Source organism: Alligator mississippiensis, chromosome 2 (assembly GCF_030867095.1).
Source record: "Alligator mississippiensis isolate rAllMis1 chromosome 2, rAllMis1, whole genome shotgun sequence".
Classification (NCBI taxonomy): domain Eukaryota; kingdom Metazoa; phylum Chordata; order Crocodylia; family Alligatoridae; genus Alligator; species Alligator mississippiensis.
Genome location: NC_081825.1, coordinates 98292416 through 98308168, shown reverse-complemented (window position 1 = coordinate 98308168; position 15753 = coordinate 98292416). Strand labels below are relative to the sequence as shown.

General features: G+C 38.4%; 1 protein-coding gene across 1 annotated transcript in view; it reads right to left on the bottom strand.

The window, feature by feature from the left end:
• IQCM (IQ motif containing M) overlaps nucleotides 1–11625 on the bottom strand; it is a 198119-nt gene extending 186494 nt beyond the window's left edge. The window contains exons 1-2 of the mRNA XM_019478174.2: nucleotides 11578–11625; nucleotides 3046–3170 (exon numbers count right to left, since the gene is read on the bottom strand). Coding sequence (XP_019333719.1) covers nucleotides 3046–3081 — 36 coding nt within the window. The 5' untranslated portion in view covers nucleotides 3082–3170; nucleotides 11578–11625. The remainder of the gene's footprint in view (nucleotides 1–3045; nucleotides 3171–11577) is intronic.
• Nucleotides 11626–15753: the final 4128 nt, after the last annotated feature.

Genomic DNA, 15753 nt, shown 5'->3' with positions numbered 1-15753 from the left:
GACATATAGTTAGGTGCCAGCATTAGTTTTACCTGAAAACAAGTTACATATTGGGCCAAATTTGTTCCCTGGACATCTCTAATTGTTGCCAATCTCTCACATCTGCCTGTTCTACAGCTCAGAACACTGGAAGGACATAATACTCCAACTACTCTTCCTTCTGCCTATAGCCTGATTCTGACCCAGCTACTATCCTAGCCCACTACTATACCAACAACAGTGTGGGTCTAGACACAACAGCAATTAACTACTCCAGCACTCGGTGATTTTTCCAAAGGCCTGTTACAGACTTCAAGCCCAAAGAACAGTATATAAAGACTGCAAAAGGAGCCAGAATTTGGCCCAAGGAACAAACAAAGCATAATGAGAGTGAAAAGGGAGCAGCAGCTGACGAGGACAGATGACGTGCAATGTTAGATGGAAGAGAAGTTCTATAAAATGACACCAGAGCAAATGCATCATGTACTCTTTAGTGTTGACACAGCCAGCAGGGTGACTGAGACTCTCTGCAATAGTGACCCACAATGCAATTGGGTTTAACATCCATATAGGAGGGGAGATAAGAAGAAAATCTACTACAGTTGCCTTTAACTTTAAAAAGGGATACTACATCAACATGAGGAAGCTACTTAGACAGAAGAGTTAACAGGGCCCCCCTGAAGGAGATGAAGAACTTGCAAGCAACACGGGAACTGCTTCAGAACACCATATTGGAAATACAGATCAAATGAATACTGAAAATAAAAAAAAATGTGAATCAAAAGAAAGCCAGCATGATTTAATGGCAGAGCTGCAGAAGCAAGAAAAAGGAAAAAGGCTTCTTTCAAAACGTCAAAGTCAAATCCTAATCAGGAAAGAAGAAGAGCATAAACTCTGACGCATCAAATATAAAACTGTAATAAGGTACGCTAAGAAAGAATTTGAGGAGAAAACTTGCTAGGGACATAAAAGGTAACAATAACAATTTATTTAAGTAAATTAAAAGTCAAACACCTCCCAGGGAGTCTGCTGGACCTTTGGATGATCAGGATGTAAAAGGGATGCTAGGGAAACAAAATGCATTCTTTGCACCTGTCTTCACTGTGAAAGATATTAGGCAGATTCCCTCAGAAGATTCACTTCTTGCTAAGGACAAGTTGGTGATGCTGACCTAAACTGAGGTTTCAGTAGATGAGGTTGTAGAGGAAATTGATAAACTAAACAGCAGCAAACCGTCAAGACCTGATGGCATTTACCCTAGGGTCCTGAAAGAGTTCAGATTGGAAATTGCTGAACTCCTAACTGTAGTATGCAACCTATCACTGAAAGCAGCCTTGGTACCAGAGGACTGAAGAGTTGCCAATGTGACTCCCATATTTAAAAGGGCTCTAGAGGAGATGCAGGGAACTACAGGTCAGTGAGTCTAACTTGTGTTCCTGGAAGACTGGTAGAAATATTAATTAAAAAAAAAAAAGACTTGTTCAGCACATGGATGATTGTGTCTTGCTATGGGGGAGTGGAGGGGGTGAAATCAGCATGGTTTTTTCAAAGGGTAAGTATGCCTCACTGACCAATGGAGTTCTCTGAGGGTGTCAATAAGCAAGTGGATTAAAGTGATCCAGTTGACATAGTACATCTGGACTTCCAAAAAGCTGTTGACAAGGTCCCCCACCAGAGGCTCTTAAATAAGTTAGGTAGTCATGGAATTACAAAGAAAGTCCACTCATGGATTAGAAATTGGCTTATAGATACAAAACAAAGAATGAGTATAAATGGTCAGCTTCCAGGATGGTAGGAAATAAACAGCACGGTTCCCCAAGGATCTGTGTTGGGACCAGTGCTGTTTAACATATTCATGAATGATCTGGACAAGGGGGTGAGTAGCAAGGTGGCAAAATATGCCAATGACACAAAATTATTCCAAGTGGTAAAGACCAAGGCAGACTGTAAGCAACTACAAAAGGATCTATCACTGTTGAACAAATGGGCAACTAAATGGCAGATTGAATTCAATGTAGATAAGTGTAAAGTGATGCAGCTGGGCAAAAATAACCCAAATTATACCAACACTATGATGGGCTCTACATTAGCTGTTACTACTAAGGAAAGAGATCTGGGAGTCATTGTTGACAGTTTGCTAAAAACATCAGCTCAGTGCTCAGCAGCCATCCAAAAAGGCAAACAAAATGTTAGGAATTATTAAGAAGAGAATGGTAAACAAAAACAAAAGTATCATTATGCCCCTTTATAAAACCAGTGTGTCCACACCTTGAATACTGTACCCATTTCTGGTTCCCAGACATCAAAAAGGCTATAGAAAAGCTAGAGAAGGTACAGAGAAGAGCAATAAGGATGATTAGCAGTAGGGAGGGGCTTCCATATATGGAAAAACTAAAGAGGCTAGGCTTATTCAGCTTTAAAAAAGAGATACTTGAGGGGAGGACACGATAAAGGTTTACAAAATACTAAATAGCAAAGAGAAAGTCAATAGGGATTTACTGTTTATTCTCACTCACAACACAGTAACTAGGGGTCATAAAATGAAACTAGTAGGTAGTTAATTTAAAACATTAAAAAGGAGGGTTTTTTCACACGTGCAATTAAAGTGTGGAACTCATTGCCACCAGATGCTGTGGAAGCTGACAGTTTAGCCAGATTCAAAAAGGGATTGGACAAATTATTGGAGGAAAGGTGCTTCAGTAGCTATTGAGCATGGGAGTTCAGGGTACAGTCTCTGAATCAGAATTTCCTAGACCTTAAGTGCTGGAAACTGCAAGTGAAAAAGAAACCCCTATCACTCTCCTTTTCCACTTTCTGCCACTGTGTGACACAGAATGCTGGGCAAGATAGACCTATGGTCTGACCCAGTAAATGGCACTCCTTATGACCTGGAATTTAATTCTGGTTGAAAAATTTACAGAGAAAGGTGTATTGTATTCATTATCCTGAGAAAGAAGGTAAGTCAAGCCTGCATCAGTGTGAACCAATGAGCAACAACTGCAAATTTAAATTTACAGTGTTCATTCATCCCTATATACTGTAAGTCAAAGACTGCAGCCTTCCTACCTCCTCTCTCATTGTCTTTGAGATCAAATTTTCCATGTAAAAATATCTCTGTTGAACACTTCTTGGCTCCCTCTTTACTTTCTCTTCCAAGAATCCACCTCTGGTCTTTTTAGACAGTAGCAGACCTAGGGAGAAAAAAAAAAGAGATGACTATTATGCCCCATGGAGTGATCTGACCTCTTCCAAGCTGCCAGAAGCAGGTGATGAGCTCTGCCCCTTCAAGTAACTGTACAAGAAGGCTAAATGTATACGCTACTCCCCTACCTGCACTCTCTACTCTAGTAAGGTAGCTTCATATTAATATTTATCAGAAGTTAGGGGATAGGTCCTCACCCAGTGCAAATTGATTATGAGTGTCGCAGTAAAAGTAGGCCATCAGGGGAAGCTGTGAAAACAGGCTTTAGTTGGTCTGTGTAAATCAGCTCAGGGTGGGCTTTCCATAAAAGAGACTGGCATGGAAAATAGTTGTGTCAGCTGTGGCAGGAGCAAAGAAATGGTGTTTGTCACATCTGGCAATATCCCTGATGTCATGTGTCAGTACAACCCACACTTGAAAATTTCCCAAGCCAGATTCCACAACATATTTAGGGAGTTGGGAGAAAGGTCAGGCAAATTTTCAGGCATCAAGCAACCTTTATCAGGTCATAAAATTTCAAAACTATGAATACAATGAGCTTAGAGGTGTGAAGTAATGGAGGAGTGGAAACTACTGAAGAGGACTCAAGAAGTATTTGGACATATTGCAGTACAAAGGACTGTATATATAATTACATAACATGTAACATCCTTGAACTGCTTGATCAGGTCTGAGTGACTTTTTTGAGATCTATATATAGGGGAAACAAAGGCATGTACTGAATTTCAATCATTTATCTTTCCTAGGAATTCTTTGTGGACACTTGTCTTTATGCCCTATAAATGTACTATATTTCATGTCACCGAATGTATATTTGATCTCTATTTGTAATGTATAGTTATTTTAATTATAAATAAAATATAAAATATTATGGGGACAGCTGTTGCAAGGTAAGAATGAATGTACAGTTATAACAGAGGTATTTATCATTTATCCTTTCAACTTATTAAAGTTTGAAATATTTTTGTAAGTATTACCTCCATAGAAGACTGAATAATTCAGTAGAACTGACGCTTCTCTTTTTGTGGAAGTGGGGCATATTAAGCCAGCTCTTTCCACCAGCTCTAATCTCAGCAGGTATAACTACAACTCCCACTGACTTCACCAGAAGTACAGTTAGACCATTTATAAGAGCACTTTTGAAAACCTTTCCTTTTAAGAAACACATACACTAATCCCACTTCCGGGAAGACTCAATGTTACCCTATGTACCGACACTGTCCTCTCCTTTTTCAGCGATTAAGATACAGGGAACAAATAAATATGGTGCTGCTTTTTGATAATTTATGAATACGAGATGCGACTTTGGTTATCAAGTTGTTAATTATATACGGGTTGATTTGATTTAATAACAAGCTATAAGGAAAACAAAAATGGCTTGAGATAAGCTGACTCCCCATAAATACTTCAGGGTTTTTAAGACAATGCTGAAGCTATTAATTGTAAATTTCTATCTTTAGGTCCAGCCAATTCACATAATTTGTTTAGCCAAGTGGGAACCAATAAATCAAAAGGACTATAAAAATTCAGAAGCCCCTTTCTGTCCAGTAGTGAGATAGTTACAGTTAGACAACTCTTCGAGCTCACACTCAAGACTCAGTGGACTGTTTGGAGAAGCAGTTAGGCCTTCCTAGCCAACCATCACAGGCTTTCTTCTCACTACATTCACCACTGACCACAAATACCTGACAGGAAAAGGTGCAGGTGCCCACTGCAGTCTCATCTGTTCTATAAGATCTGCTCTGTAAGAACAGTCAAGTTTACAGTAGTCCAGGACCCAATCTAAGACTGTAAGAAAAGCATAATACCAACCCAGTATGGAAAAGGCACAAAACCTGACCCCTGAATCAGAAAAACCAGAGATGGGACTGAGATGCAGCTGGACTGTTACCATTTTTTGGTATCAGGTCTCATTTTTCAGGATTTGGTGTGGACAGCAGGATTCAGCATTTCCCTACCCGCTCAACTTCATCAGATATATTTAAATTTAAATAGAACTTGGGAGGTTATATCCAAACATGAACAACAGAATTGCTAAAAGCAGCTTCCCTTCCTTCCTCATAAGGGTGCACAGACTGATGGAAATAGAGGATTGGAACCTGAGCACTCTGGCTGCAAGAGTCAAAGTTTTTTATGAGAGTGCAAATACAGTCTATTTAGGTAACTACACTGACGTAATACACACTTACACTTCAGTAAGACATTTAATTATTTCCACACTGAAATAAAACATTCTCACTTTAAAACCAATATAACAAATATAAAATATATAGATATAGATATTAAAAAGTTAATTAATTCAAAGACAGTTATAAATGGGGAATCATCAATAAGTGAGGGTATTTCTAGTGTGATCTTGAAAGGTTTGGTCTTGACTTAACTTCTCCAATATTTTTTTCCAACAGACTGAAAAAAATATATAAAATTATTGCTGGTGAAGATTGCAGACTACAAAAATCGGCAGAGTGGCAAATGGTAAGGACAATATTCTACAGATTGAACTGCCTTGTTCAGTAAGGTGTTTCATTTGAACAGCATACATTTTAAGATGGTCAAATACAAAGTCATTAATTTAGGAATAAATCACACTTACAGAATGGGGACTGTGCTCTGGAAAACAGTGATTCTGAACACTATAATGGATAACATATCATACATGAGCACCCAGCAAAACACTGTAGTTAAATGGACTAAGAAAATCCTTGTGTAAACAGGAAAATACTGAACAAAAGCAGGTAGACTGTATAACCTGCATATATAAAAATTATTGTTCCCATTATCGGAACACATTGTTCAGTTATCTGTCCACCTTAAAAGAATCTTGAAAAATTGGAAAGGGTTAAAAAAAAAACTTCAAGAATTATGTGAGGTCTGAGAAGCCAGCCTAGAAACCAAAGTAGGTCAATCTATTTCATTTAATCAAGAAAATATTAAAAGGTGACAAAGTACCTGGATGTGAAGATCATTTCAAATAATAAAATGCTTTTTATTGGTTTGAAACTGAGAGGTATAACAAAATTTAATGACTAAAAGCTGAAGCTAGACAAATTCAGACTAAAAGTAAGGCATACACTTTTAACAACAAGATCTGTTACTGCTGAAACAACACATTCAGCAATCTAGGGGATTTTCTACCATTTAACATCCATAAATCAAGATCAAATGTCTTTCTCAAAGATGTGATTGAACTAGATCAAATGTTATAGTTTTGATGCAAGAACCCCGTTAGTTAGCTTCCTCAGCCTGTGTGATATTGGAGGTCAGCCTAGACCTCCAATATCACACAATCATAATACTCCAATCATAATACTCTCTTTTCACCCTAAATTCTACAAAGCAATGAAAATTGCTTCACAGAACTACAGGGTTCCATTGCAACAATGTAAAGATAAAATCAACCAAATGGTGAAACTTAAAGCCAACATAAGGAAGCAGACACCCCTAATAAATGAACTGTATTCTAACAGAGAAGTGAGCAGATACTCCTGAAAAAAGAAAAACATGTAGTGAGAGAAAGGTTCAAGGGAGAAGTAAATGAGAGGGTTGGTCAAACAAGCATCCATGTATTTGCATATTTCTCCAAACTACATTTATATAGCATAAGAGTTAAAAGTATATCAAAATTTAGCAAGGATGAGGTATGCATACACATTAACTAGCCATATAAAAATAATCTTTTCTCATGGATTCTCAACACCATCCCCATTTTTGAGGAATTCAATTCTGATTTTTTTTGAAACTTTAAAAAAGTCTACTGTTCACCAGTGTAACAAAAACAAAGGGTATTTTTACAGTTAAAAAGGTCCTTTGAAATTAAGAGCACAATATGCAGCATTATATTGTAATAATGTATATAAAGTCTATGCAGAATTTTGTGACAAATTATTTTTTCTCTGCAAATTTTTGTTATTAGTGTCACAATACTTTCCTGGAACTTACTCTTACATGTATAAAATCTTATAACAAGTTAGAACATTAGCTCCATTGAATATAGTAGCAGATTTTTTAGCATTATATGATACATAAGTATCATAATGTTATATTAAAATATAAGTATATGATAAACATTAAAAATAACAATTACATTGCATAAGGAGAAGGGACCCTTAATTTTGTAAAATAAAGAGATCTAATATTTTTCCTGTGGACAGGTTCAGTGATGTATGGTTCTGTGAGAGCCAGATCTGAGAAGTCAAGAGGGAGCTAGAGGAGAAAAAGGGCATTCAGATGAACTATATAAGCATTTTTTTCTGAATATAAATTGCTACTGCATTTGAATATGAAGCACTGGTCGCAATTTTCCCCTGAATTGTAAGCTTCTCAGACATAAATATATTTTCTTTAAAATGATCTCAGAATTATAGCACAAGTGAAAATAATTTCTCCAGATGTGACAGGGCCATGCAAAGTTTTAAAATGGGTTAGAGAGTTCACTTTCAACTGTTAACACTATAGCAACTCAAGACAAAACCAATGCTGCATTATCTGACAGTAAATTCTGCAGAGCCTTTACTTCTTTTCTCAAGGGTATCCAGAAATATATTGTATTCCCTTATCTTTCTATCTGAACAAAAAAAAGTAATCCCGTTTTCTTAAGACATCAATTTTTTACCTCTTTCATGATGATTTATAAGGTTGCAGTTTTCCTTTTATTCTGTCAGAGAGGCTTCTGCATTCTCATTGCAGCTGACCTCTGAATGCACCATAGGAAGCAGAAAAGTTTGATACCATCACTGCAGGGTAACTTCTTGTTATGGAAACAGTGACTAGTGGAGCAGCAGGACACGCAGTAAGAAACCTCTTAATTCTAATCATTGAAAATATTTCTTCTTCATCAAAATGACCCTGGAGCTCCTGATCCTATTCTTGAAAATGACTATTTTGAAGTAGCTATGTTTAGTAGGAGAAGAATTTTGTCTTCATCTTGTGAGCGTACTAGGTAAGCAGAGATGCATTTTTCAAACAGTCAGTGGAAGGTTATCTTTCCAATTCTTTAAAAATCCATCAGTCTTTTTTATCTCTCTTGTTTCTAGTGAGAATGACCTCTTTCTAACCATAGTTCCTATTGTACTACTACCTTTTAATAAATGCTAAGCAGTAACCTTGTAGCACTGATGTTAAGGATATTATTTCCCATAGCATGTTCAGAAGTGAGCTAGGATGAGATGCACAAATTTCCACCAAGTAGTAAGTAAAAGCAGATTTTTGGGAAGGAGTGCTGGGTCTATGTTATATAATCCCTCTTCCTGAATCACAGCTCACAGACAGTAGCTTTCATTAAGAAACATATCAGCTCACTTGAAAATTTAAAGAAAACATATGAATGGTTTGAATATAACTGAGATTCCTGGAATGCAAGTGGCATACTTTCCTACTTTTAAGCTGAAAATATGTAAGCATTTGAATGTAATATTGCATAGTACTCAGAAGTGTGATCTCGGCACATGACAGTCACCATTTAGCTTGACAGTTCTTAGCGTAGCTTGGACACTGCTCCCTTTTGCAAATCACTAAAATTTCCCTGAGTCGGCTTCCTCATCTGTGAGATTAGGAAAAAATAATGACCCACCTCATAAAGCTGTGGTCAAAAGTAATGGTGTAACAGGGGCTACAATGCAATAAGAGTATTGCAAATCATTTTTTCCCATGGGGCTAAGGACAGAAATTAAACATAAATTGGTAGAAATGATAAGAAACCAGTTAAAATCTATAAACACAGCAGAAGTTCAGTTTATATAAACTGCTTCCAAAATGGCCAAAACCTGGATGGATGTAATCAGACTTAACTGTTTTAGATTCAATTAGTTTATTGAACTTCTATACTACATCCCCTCCAGGTTCAAGTTAACTCACAGTCCCCCAGGATCCCAGGATGCTTTGCACCTCCCCTGCCAACCCCCTCGCAGGGTGGGCAGGCTAGCCTTGGTCCAAGCTGTCTGCTCCTGCAGAGCAGGGAGGTGTGCTCTAGCACCCCTCCTTCCCCACCAGCTTCTAGCCTGGGCCACTGCAGGCATGGGACTGCATTTCTGGAATCAAAAGTGAATGTGTCTCTTCACTGATTTATTGGTTCAACCTATGCAGCTTAGACTAAACTGTGAAGATTGAATCAATTCAGCCCCAGGCTTTTTGACTGTCTGTAGTTAGCCTTAATGACTCTGTTCTGTCATTTTGTCCCTGCCTTCATTAATAAGCACACAGTCAATTATGTGTAGGTAATAAAATGTGCCATTATTTTGCTATATTTACATGTGCTATTTTTTTTCACCAAGGTAAAATTTGTACTGGAAAGACGAATTTCTCTTAATGACTAACTTCCATTCTTGGAAAAGACCCACTTTCAGTTGTTATTAAAGGCAACTCTCATTGGCAGCTGCAAAAGAGAGTGAGGATGACATCATGGCAGGACAACTCTGGAAAGTTTCAGAACAATCTCTCAGAAGCTGTATTAACTACAGCAGCTTCAAAAGTACCAGACTGGCTTATAACTGCAAATATTAAAAGTTCAGAAATAATATTTGAAAGTACAGGGTCAACAGCGAATGTTTGGACCTGCTGGAAAGAAGCAAGGTGCAAGAAAGTGTTGCATGTCACACAAATAATTGCCAGTGAATGTTAAAAATTATCCAGATCAGACTGTAAGATGGCTCCTTTCCAAGAACAGAAATTAACAGGTAAGAGAAATTACTCTGTCTTTGCCAAAGACCTGTCTGCTTATCCTCATTTACGGGATGTGGCCAGCAATAAGCAAGGAAGAACTGCATTTTCATCTAGGCAAAGTCAAAAAGATACGACACACTGAGATGTATCATCTGAAGAAAAACTGATGCCCCTGACCTCTTCCATCAGCATTTGACAATGTAGGTCATGCATTGGTCATGTAGGTCATGACAATTAGAAATCATGCATTGTACCATGACATCACATATCCAGTTCCTTCCCTAGGTCCTTATCAATTCCTGGTGTCTTGTCTTTGAGCAGGCAAAGTCTTGGTGTAGAGGCAATATCTTTTATTAGACCAACTAAATAGTTTCAAAAAAGTTATTGTGTGTCAGCTTGTTACTCGTCTTTGACCATATACTTTAAAACTAGATGTAGGATCCTGTGTTATCTTCCTTTGAATATTTCTGGGGAAGTAGAGATTTTTGTAGTTTTGGATAGGATAATACGTAATCAAAGGGTATTCCCATAAGATTGCCTATTGTTATTTTAGTAATGGCCTGAAGCTTTTTAAAAATTCTGTCCAGATGTTAGGTTCTGAGCCAAACCTCTCTGAAAGAAAAAAAAACCCTATGCTCAATACTTTAGGCCTTTCTGAAATATCTATGATGTCCTGAGAGACATCAGCAACAAGAGAAAGCTGAACATCTGAAAAAGGCTTAAAAACTACAGAAAACACAGCAAAGAAAAAGTGGAATAAAGGAAAGAAATATGCTAGCAGCATCCAAGTCATAACTTGTGAAATTCTTGGTTCTATTACGCTTGTCTCACTTTAAGCCTGCATAACCAGTTGTTTATCTAACTAGTGTGACTACCAAACCAAGCTGTTTGAGACCTGTGAAATTATGATTTGGAGATCATTCCAACAATTCCTTACATACAAACAGCTCTCATTGTAGTGAGAACTGATCACTAACATGCTTTCAGATGTTATTGTTACTATTTTATTATTTGATTTCTAATTCCAGGAATCCTCGTTAGATTACCAAGCAGCAGACAACACACTCACAAAAATCTGAATTTCCATTCAGGACATTTCCTAATAATTTTTTTGGTAAGAGGATAGAGTCCATATCCTTAACTGCTTGCTTCAGCGAGTGCCAGAGCCCTAAAGATGTTCCAGAGTAAGCATGAACCTGCAGGTCACCTGCAAAAGAGACCCCCAAGGATACCATAACCCAGGGGTGGGCAAAATGCAGCCCACCGGCCATTCTATCTGGCCCGTGGGGCCCCTAAAAAATTTAGAAAATTAATATTTATCTTCCCCTGGCTGCCTGTCATGTGGCCCTCAATGGCTTGCCAAAACTCAGTAAGTGGCCCTCCGCCCAAACTAATTGCTCACCCCTGCCATAACCCCTTCTTGCCAGCATGTCTCCATTAGTTACTGTACTGCCCTGCAGAAGTAATTCTGAAGAGAATTAAAACCTCTCTATGGCAAACCAGTCATTCAATCTAAAGTAACTTCAAAGAAGACTGCAGGTACTTCCAAAGACCTGCACCACTCCAAGGCCCTGAGTCCTATTTGCCTTACATCTGAAAGAAAGAGCTAAGTGCACTGGGCCTGTATATCAAGTTAGAGAAAAGATTTAGCACCACAATTTTCTGCTCACCCCATCATGAAGCAAGATGCAGCACAAAACCTTAAAGACAAACCCTCTTTACAGTATCAAAATAATTACCTCTTTAGAGCACAGTATTATGAAGATGGAGTACTGCAGCAGTACACATACCTGCAGGAGAGATTACAGATTAGTGTATGTCCATTCCCAACTGGTAGAAGTCATCTTTTCCCATTTTAATTGCTGTTTTCTCTCCAATTAAAATATCAAGGGCTGTTAAAAGTTTGCAAAATTGGAAATCAGCTCTAGTGTAATTGGATTTCCTTTCTGGTACCACTGGGCTAGAAGCCAAGCCAATTTACACCAGATGAGAATCTTGCCCACTGTAATCGACTGCCTCGGCTGGGATGCTGTTTTGAATACAAGTTTTAAACAAATTCTATAGCTGTTTCAACCCCAAGCACTAGCCAGCAGGAGTGTATGGGTTTGCAACACAAAATCACATACATAGCTAAGGAAAAGGGGATATTTAATAAAACTGACAAAGCATTTACTTGCAAGAATTTTATAGCTGGTTTACAAAGCACCGGTGCACATTTTTAATCTCTAAATGGCAGGATTTTCAAGTGCAAATATAATCATACCTCTCTTCTACAGCTACTATCTGAATAGCTCCTTCAAGTATGTCTCCTTTTATGGGAAGAACATTCCAGATTTCAAGCCTTACTAGCCAGAATGCAACTTTACCTCAAATATCTTAAGATACTGGCGGATATTAAGACAGTTGCATGATTGGGGTCAGAGGAATTTTATGCCCCATTCCCCAAATTATGTGACCTGCCATATGCCAGACAAACCAGTGTCTCTTCTCCATCCTCCCCAGTTGCATCCTCTACGCACATGGATTGCTCCAAATTCCTCAGCTGCTGCTTCTGTGGATACCCACGAACATTTAAAAAAAAAAAAAATCAGGCAGGCCTTGATTGCATGCCCACTTTTAACAATCTGGGGTACAGTAAACCCAACATCAGGGAGCCTTTCCTTGGTATCAGGCTCATGGTGCCTTGGACCTTTAAAAAGTGGGCATGCAGCTGGGAACTCCGGCTGAATTTCTATGCACTTTTTTGAGTTCTCTGGGTGCTGTAAGCCTAAAGTAGGGGAGATGCTGAGGATGGGGCAGCTCCCCGGATCTTCTGCTGCATGTACTGTTTTAAAGAGGTGCCTGGCATAAGCAGCATGGGATAAGAGGGAGTTCCCTCATCCCTAGCTGCTCATGCTAGATGCCTTTTTAAGGGTGCATGAGTAGCTGGGGTGGAGGAAAGCTCTCTCATCACATGCTCTCCCAGCACATACAGCTGAAGATGGTGAAGCTTCCCCAGGTCCCTCTGTTTATATTGGCTGCCTCTTTAATCCAGCGCATGCACCTAGGGATGGAGGAAGCTCCCCCATCCCCAGCTGTGCACCCATTTTTGAAAAGATGCTTAGCAGCTTTCAGGGCTACAGCAGTAGAAAGCCACATTTGGGATCTGAGCTGCTCCCAGTCTGATCCCACCAGTTGGGTAGGGGGGCTGCTTTGTTTCAGATCACAGGGCTGCCTAGTGCTGAATCTTGATGCTCAGCTGAGTGTCAGGATTTGGCATCAGGTAGCCTGAGTCCCAGTTTGGTCCCAAGGATGTCTGTCTGATCCGCAGAGGTGCCCCACAGCCAGAAGCTTGCTAGGACCTGGCATGTTAAAAATTAGGGGCTGCAAGGCAAGGGTCTTTAAAGTATCAGGTCCCAACAAGCCCACATCCCAACGTAAGCAGTCAGAGATTGTCAGCATTGGGAGCAGGGCAGTCCCCAGACAGAGTCCAGACCCTGGGCTGCCCAGACCCCAGTGCTGACAATCAGCTAAATTGTTGTCATTGGGATGATAGGGTATGCCACAGTTCAATTTATGGCAGCATTTAAGCCAATCAAAAAGATGTTACACCATAAATTTGGTAAACATATGAAATGTTGCTATTTACAGCATAAATAACTTGTTAATCATGCCAGAAATGCAATGCATGCCAGGGGCCTTGGAAAAGTGTCATAATGATCCCAAGTTTTCTAGGACTGTTCTGAATTACTGAGCTATATTCTGATGTTCCCACAGAGTACATTAAAAGAGGAATTTTACTCCAAATTTAAAAACTTCATTTTAAACTGGCCTTGCAGCAGAACTAATTATTCCATGTACAGTTGTGCATGGCATTGTGTCCTGGATTTGCTTCTTAAAAACTGGTTACTTTGCCCAGACACCATCTATCAGACCATCCTCCTTCTGATTTGTCATGAAAGCCTCACCTAAGAGGGGAACTAATTCTGCCCAGATCTTTTGGTCTGTGTGTCCAAAACAGTATCCCCAAAGGCAACTGCATCAGTAATTACATTCTCAAGGCCAATCTTACCCTTACCAAAAGGTCTTTCTTTCCAAACGCGGTGGGATCCAATCACTGCTCCACCAGTCTGAGTTTACCAGCTGCACCTGGAGTGATGCAACTTTAAGCTGCATAAAGTATGCTTAAAACTAGTTTCAGATGTTAACATGTGGACAATCTAGGAGTTAAGAGCTCCAGGAGCTACCTAAAATTAATGTGTAGCAAGGCCCTCTATCATCACTTACACACAATCTATAAACATTTTTTTATTTTTTAAATGTGGCATAAAATCAGCAGTAACTTCCAATCTGTTATTCTGACTAATATACTACTAAAGATGGATCTGAGGTCCTCAAAATTTAAGAGAAATTTTAATTCAAATCCAAATCTGGCATACTATTTGTTTTTAGGGAGATAAGAGTTAAACTTAGGTTAAGGACTGGTTTCCGCAGTAACATACTTCTTGTTTTAAAAGGGTGGAAACTTGTACTTTCTTTCTCTGTGTTTCTGACAGTAAGTGTGCATATGCTTATGTCTAGGAGAATAATGGGTGTGGACAATGGGAGAGATATAGCAGCAATCAGACCATACAATCTAAAAAAGAAAGAAAAACCTGGCATTCAGGATGACTTTTCTAATTTTGTGATGGATCAAGCCCTAGATCTTTAAAGTACTGTACTGACATAACTAGCCGTAAACCAAAAGTTTCTCCTTTTAAAATACAAGGACAGTTTCAAGTTTAAACCAGCATCAGAGACACAGAAGTACATGAATGCTATTCAAAGAGCAGATAAACCTTTTAAAATATTAACATTCATTATAATAAAAGATATTGAAATATACTTACTGTTAATCTGTCAGTTCATCCTGGTGTCATGACTTCAGTTAACTATTGTTTTTCAGCTTTATGATGTCATCAGAACTCATCAATGAAATCAGAACCCCAGTGAAGTACAGCTACAAGTTTTGACTTGGGGGAAGCAGAATAATTGTTGCTTCTTAATCAGTAGTTTGATTTTTGTTAACAAGCTACTCAAATTAATAAAAGAACAATTAAGTTCACTGTCAGCCTTCTAAATTGTAATCTTGGGTAAACAGAACTGAATACGATCACCATACATTAAATTGTTTTTGTTTTCTGTTCTACCATGTGGTTATTCAGTCAAATCTCAGAAATACATGTAGTACAGATATCCTGCTCAGCAGATTACTTTTAATCTATGAAATGTTAAGAAATGCACTGTATATGGCTAAACTATCAAATCATAATATACATATACTAGGAAACTTTCATAATCCCACTGTTGAAATGAGTGGTTCAACTTTTGCAGTATGTTTTCCTCTTTCTAATAGAGCATTTATCAAAATGGAAACAGCATGTATCATTGTAAGACAAAGTCATCTTATGCTGAATCAAAGTCAGCACCTACCAAATCTAATATGTCTTTTGAATCAAATCTATCACCTACTAAATCACATCAGCATTATGTATATTGCATGCTGAACTGATGAATCGGTAGATAAATTAGATAGTGAATATATAATGATAATACAGCATTTATTAAAATAGGTCAGGGATTTATTTAAGCTAAATTTCTATAACTTGGTACATCTACTTTTGAAGAACTCTCTGGAGCTAGAAGGGATTTTGGAGCAAACTGAGAAAGACAGGTAATGAAGACCTGAAAAGGGAAACACCTGCCTACAACAAATGTTTTCATCATGAAAAGAAATAATACATTACCTTAATCTATTTTTAGGATGTGAAAACCCTGTCTCTCCCCACTCTACCATTAATCTACCCAAAATTCCACTCCAAGAAAGCCTTCACATGAGATATGCTTGAAGATATACACTGAAACCTAATGGACCCAGACTCCTCCAGATCAGAGGG